General features: G+C 39.6%; 1 protein-coding gene across 5 annotated transcripts in view; it reads right to left on the bottom strand.

Moving 5' to 3' along the window:
- Window positions 1-1,155: 1,155 nt before the first annotated feature.
- UBR1 (ubiquitin protein ligase E3 component n-recognin 1) overlaps window positions 1,156-6,431 on the bottom strand; it is a 166,321-nt gene continuing 161,045 nt past the window's right edge. For 4 of the 5 annotated variants that reach the window (XM_050956025.1, XM_050956026.1, XM_050956023.1 and 1 more), the window contains 2 exons: window positions 4,726-4,827; window positions 1,156-4,377 (listed from right to left, as the gene is read on the bottom strand). In XM_050956025.1, coding sequence (XP_050811982.1) covers window positions 4,236-4,377; window positions 4,726-4,827 — 244 coding nt within the window. In that variant the 3' untranslated portion in view covers window positions 1,156-4,235. The remainder of the gene's footprint in view (window positions 4,378-4,725; window positions 4,828-6,431) is intronic. The other variant, XR_007774739.1, reaches the window with a different exon arrangement.

Here is a 6,431-nt window from a genome sequence, read left to right as displayed (position 1 = left end):
ACAGCAAAATACAGTTAAAATAGTTCAAACTGACCATCCATCACAATTAGGAGACTGAATGGAAGAATTAGGCCAATACTTTCTTTGAAGAAGAATATAAATATGAACTAGGCAAATAGTTAGGAGAGTTGGATGACTCATTTAGGTTTTCATCCTATACCTGAAAGAAGAGACTTACAATTATACTCCATGAAGTCCAGAAATCTTCAAGTCCAGAGAATAAAGTGGACTTCAACCACTAAATCAAAGTGTGTGCTGGCTAAACTCTTGTATCTGGAATTTTGCAAGTTGTATCCCAAGATATGTGAAATATGTAAGAATTTTTTATTCTGTAAGAGAAACAGCCATGTTTTTTTTAAACCAGCGGCTCTCCATCTCTAATAGACTTTAGACCAGGGGTTGGCAATCTTTCAGAAGTGGTGTGCCGAGTCTTCATTTATTCACTCTAAGGTAAGGTTTCACGTGCCAGTAATACATTTTAACATTTTGAGGTCTCTTTCTATGCCTATTATAACTAAACTATTGTTGTATGTAAAGTAAATAAGGTTTTTTAAATGTTTAAGAAGCTTTATTTAAAATTTAAAATGCAGAGCCCCCGGACCAGTGGCCAGGACCTGGGCACTGAGAGTGCCACTGAAAATCAACTCGCATGCCGCCTTCGGCACTCGTGCCATAGGTTGCCTAACCCTGCTTTAGACCATTTTTTAAGAAGATTCTTACAGACTTCTCTCTCTTCCAACCTCCCAGCTTGATTCTAAAAAATTATGTAATTTTTTGACCCACCAGGAAAGATCACATAGGCCATTGTTATAATTCACAATTTTCTTATGCTTCTTAATGGTGGCTGATGTGAACATTAAAACCAGTGAGTGGGCTGATGCCTAGCTGCTGGTAGCACGTACAGCTAAAAAGATAGTTTGAGAGCTTTACTTTAATCTGAAAATTGCTATAGAAGGCTGCATCCATTTCTCTAACATGAAACAAAAATTATGATGTTAGTACTAAGTAGCCGTTAACTAGTACTAATCAGCAGTAACGGTAACTTGTACTGTTTGCCAATTATTTACTAACCACCTCTTCCTCTTCCATACTGATGGCATCACTGCAAGAGAAATGTACAATACTAAATTGCCTCCCAATAAAAGCCCAACAATGTATGAGAAGTTACTTTATTTCCTCTTTTAAATATACATATACAAGATATTTTATTTCAAAAGCACAATAACATTATACAAGTTTCAAATTTACATTTTTGCAGTTAAGGATACCGATATATGCATTATTCAAATAACTTCTTCAGTTTATCTTGGACAGAATTCAAATCAGTGGCATAAGTATCTTGCAATCACTCAATACAGATAATACAGTGAACCAAACTGCATAGTAATTTATGAAATGAGAAATAACCACACTCATTAGTGATGATCTGGGAGCCCATTTGCTAGAATAAGTGCAAATGTACAGAAAACAATGCAACATTTCTTTCTTTGCCCTCATTTTCCTACCTCTCCCAAGTACTGAAAGACATTTGGGAATGTTAAGCAAGAGTTTGCCTGCTCAAACGAGACCCTGTCTCTGTTTAAATTGCTCATTACCAACACTACAAAATATAGTGATCTTGCTGCATGTCTGTTAGCCGAACTTCATGAGTCTAAATTTCTTGCATCTTTGAAAGTGCAGGGAGTACTGAAAATATCTGATACATGACTAGATAAACCACAGGGAAACAGTAAGTGAACACAGCTATGAAGTCAGTGCTGAAATCTGTGAAGCACATTTGCTAATTGCAATACAGTGCTTTGGCTGGTAAGCATTATTATTGGTAACCTTTGAACTAGCCACTGCACACAAGTCTCCATGGAGCTTGTTTTCCTAACCCAAGGTTTTAATCACAGATTAGACAAGACTAACAAAACTGTTTCTTTGCAGAGGGATTTACCTTCAGTTTAAAAAACAGAAAATAACAAAATGAAGAGAGAATTCTTCATTGCAATAAGAGGAAAATAGGAAAAGATACTGAAGATAACTATTTACACTGTTTGGGGAAAATAAGCTGAAAAATGAGCAAAAATGTCAAGGACTATTTGAATGCTAGAAAATAATGATTTGATATTCCAACCCATTTGAATTTCACTTTTAAATGAGTAGTGACTGCTGTTCACTAAGGACTTCAAGAAACTAGGAGGAGGATTATTATACTTAAGCATGAAATCATGATTTGTGATTCTCCCTCCCACCTGGCATGTCCCCTCACTGCACCGTTAAGAAAAGAATGCGCACACACACACACGTTTGCATTCTTTTAACGGTGCAGTGAGGGGACATGCCAGGTGGGAGGGAGAAAATATATAATACACCCCCCCACACACAGCTGACCCTTGCTAGAATGTGCGTCCATACAGCGCAAATTTGGTTATAGCGTGGGACAGAGGATGGATCCCAAATTTAATTACTGTCATTGGAATCCATGGTAATGCGGTCCCTGCATTAACACGGGACCGTGCATGGATCCAAAACCCCAAGTTTTAGCAGTGTGTGTGTGTGTGTGTTCACACATATATTTCTTGTGTATATATATACACACACACACACACACACACACACACACACACACACACACACACACACACACACACACGTGTGTACACGTGCTCTCAAACAGCAGGTCACAAAATTCTTTATAGTCCTCCCTTTCTAAGCCTTAACAGAGCATTAAAAAACATAACCCCCCCCCCCCACACACACACCCCCCAAAAGGGGAAAGTAGAACACACAGATCTAAAAATGCCTTCTCTGGATAGTTCAGCTTTTCAGATAGAGATGGCATTGCCTGGAAAAGTAATAGTTATAAGGAATTTATGTATTTAGAACTTTTACCTGTCACATCACAAGATCCCTTCATGCAAATTATTATGGCTAAAATCTGGGAAACAGAACAATGAGCTAATGAAAAATGGTTTAATCACAATATGCCATTAGTTACTGAAAAAGAGACAGACAACTATTTTTTTTCCTTTAAGTTACAATGAGCGTCTGGTTGGCTTGACTCCAGAAACAGACAGTTTATGGACAGCGCCAAACAGATAACACAAGAATGAAGAGTGGGAAGCCCCTCCAACATGGAGATACAAAGTATTGATTTATGCCTGTGTTTAGTGATTCTAAATAGATAATATTGCCATGCTATCTTCTACAGGATCTTGCTTTTTAATTCAACTTTAAATGACTTTTATTTTACTGCAGTTTATGTTTTTTGTAGCGGACAGATGGCTAAACCACTGGATCAGCAGTCTAGAGTTTGTCTCTGCACAGACTGCCAAGTACTGTTACAAACATAGTAAAGCTGATCTCAGCCACACCACAGAAGTGTGGTGCTGGACTCCTTGGGGTCGTCTCCAGAATTAGTAGACTAAAGCTACATTATATAAGGTGCAGTACTGGCAATGCAACAAGCGCACACAGTTTAATTTTACATGCACCAAGCAAGATGGAAATGCCCCCACACAATTCACTCCTTCTGCCCCTCTTTTAAAGATTGGATTAGTGGAAACATCATTCCTCTGAAAGTACTCTCCAATAAATCCCAGGGTCTGGCACAGTGCAGGTTTCTGCTGCACCACTTAATGCTTGCTGAGCCTGTTGCCATGGATTAGCAGAGGCCTGGCACCACTTCTCCCTCTGAAAAATATGCTACAGACCTTGGCCATTTTAAGTTGTAAGCCAGGGCAAGGAACTCAGACACACAGTAAGGAGGAGGAGAGATTGTACATAATTCCAGCTAGACTGTTGTGATGTCTGAAATGGTTTGTGTCCTGAAATTACATCAACCCTCATATACCTATTGTACCACATGACTGGAAATATTAACAGCTTCTCTTACTTGGTTCTTTCCTAGCAACACACCTCCAGGTGTATTCCCAGTGCCAGTAAATGGCAGTTTGGGACTTCTGATGTGTGCATATGGAAGGCAGGTGAATGCGGGAAGCTACACTCATCTAATCAGTAGAGCCTACAACCTTTGGAAAAAGATATTTCTGTTCCTGAATATTCTACAACAGTCACCACATAGGGTGTGTTGTTTTTTTTTTAAAAGGTAAAACCTATGAAATGAGAATTATTTTGTTTCAGTGCATCAGTCATGTGTCTGAACCCTTAGAGAAGGCTCTGTAATACTCCCCCTTTTCCTTTGTCAAAACATCATCCATAGTCATTGGGATTTAATTAAAAGCTAGTACTCAGAGAAGCTGCCAGTTGAATCCAAAGACGATTTGATTGGTTTCCTGGCTCCTGGCAATCTCCTCTATGATGCAGTGTTGCTGCCATAGAAGATGGAGTTTCCGGTAACGTTCATGACATAAATGCAGGGGGTTACCTCTTCTTCATGGGAGAAATAATGAGAACATTCATTAGGCACGTTACAACATTACATATCCCCATCTTTGGGCCTTTTCTTTTCTGCTCTCTTTCCTGGTTGACTCTATGACAATGTTAAGTGCAAATAAGTCTAGGCAAAGTGTCTATTAACAGTCCCAGATTAACTACCCATGTTAATCACCATGGAAAATACTGAATGACAGTGTGATTGGTAACTATTTTTCACCACCGGGCTATCAGAAGTGGGGCTGCTCAGAACTATGCAGGAACTGCATGCAGTATAAGGGGAACAACAAGGAAAGGGGAAAAAATTAAGACTCCTAGCAAGTAAAAAGTTAAACATGCACTTACTTCAAGCCTGGGTCTGTTTCTCCATATTCATCGAGATAGGGAGCAGGATATAAGCAGCCTCTGGTTTTACCTTCTATCAGGACTACTTTGCACTCCCTGATTCTGAAGGCAAAAATAATCACATTTAAAATATTATTAACCATATCATTTTGCAGGTATTATTTATAAGCAGCCTTAAAGAAAGCTTAAACTTTGACAGGTCTACGCACAAAGTTGCACTGGCTTAACTAGAAGTGCTGTTCTAAACAGATATAGTTAAACTAGCGTAACCCCCTGCGAGAACACTCCTATATTGGTTTAAACCTGGCCTATATTGGTTTAGTTGACATCTGTAAATTAGCTGAAAGTTAAACTGATATAATCCAGATCTAAACCAACATAAAGGAGCATGCACTCAGGGGGTTGCACGAGTTTAACTAAATAAATTTAGAAAATCTAGTTGAGCTAAACTGGTTCAATTTTTGTGTTCAGACAAGCCCTTACAGCCTTTCACAAAAAGCAATAAATATGTAAGTGATTGTATTGTATTAGATACCCATGACACAAGGGGCCTTATCATCAGTAAGAATAAAATGGTTACTAACCTGTTCTGTAACTGTTCAAGATGTGCTGCACATGTCCATTCCACTTTTGGGGTTGGTGTGCCCACTGTACAGCCATCACAAATGCATTCCTCAGTGGTACCTGTTGGGCAGCTCGAGCTCCCCCTGCTGTAGTGCACCACTGCATGCATGTATAAAGAGCAGAGCTGCCCCTAGCCCCCTCTCAGTTCCTACTTGCTGGAACTTCGATGTAGAGGGGGACAAGAGGGTGGGTCATGGAATGGACATGTGCAACAATAGTTACAAAACAGTGATTGTACATGTGCATTCTAAACTTGGTGACTCACAAGCCATAAGAACAGGAGATGGGATCAGAGTCTATTTCAATAAAGACTCTAGAATCCTCTCTGGAGTCTTGCCTCCCACTGTGCTGTGGCTCAAATGTGTGGACTGAGGTGGCTGCTGCTGTACAAATATCAACAACTGGAATCTGTGCTAGAAAGGCTGCTGAGGCCAACTACAACCTCACTGAATGAGCTGAGACACTGTCAGGCAGAGCAACATTAGCCAAGTCATAGCACATATGTACACAGGATACGATCCAGGAAGAAATTCTCTGGACGGAGACTGATCTCTTTTTCTGTCTGCCACTGCTATGAACAATTGGGATGATTTAAGAAAGTGTCTGGTTCTGTCCAGGTAAAACGCTAAGGGTCTCCTCATGTCCAAGGTATGTAAAATGCTCTTCTCCCTTGCTCATGTGTGGCTTTGGGTAAATTATGGGCAAATAAACTGGCAGGTTTATGTGGAAAGAAGAAACCACCTTTGAGAGAGAATGCAGGTCCTTAAAAAAGATCATATACGAGGTATTAATGCACATAGATCCCCTATTCTTCTGGCAGAGGTAATGGCCACCAAAAATGCCACCTTAATTGACAGATGCAGCAGAAAGTGGGTAGTTAATGGCTTTAATGGGAAACCCATATATCTTGACAATACTAAGTTTAGAGCCCACAGGGCAACTTGATCTTGCACCTAAGGGTTTAATTTGACTAAGCCTTTAAAAAACGTTGACATATCACAAGAGAAAATAAAGTGATTGTCCACTTTAGGATGGAGTACTGAAATAGTTGTTTTATGTACCTTGAAGGAACTTGCCCCCAA

The sequence above is a fragment of the Gopherus flavomarginatus genome, chromosome 5 (assembly GCF_025201925.1).
Source record: "Gopherus flavomarginatus isolate rGopFla2 chromosome 5, rGopFla2.mat.asm, whole genome shotgun sequence".
In the NCBI taxonomy this organism is placed as follows: Eukaryota; Metazoa; Chordata; order Testudines; family Testudinidae; genus Gopherus; species Gopherus flavomarginatus.
Note: the sequence above shows the minus strand (reverse complement) of the source record. Positions and strands in the feature narration are given on the sequence as shown.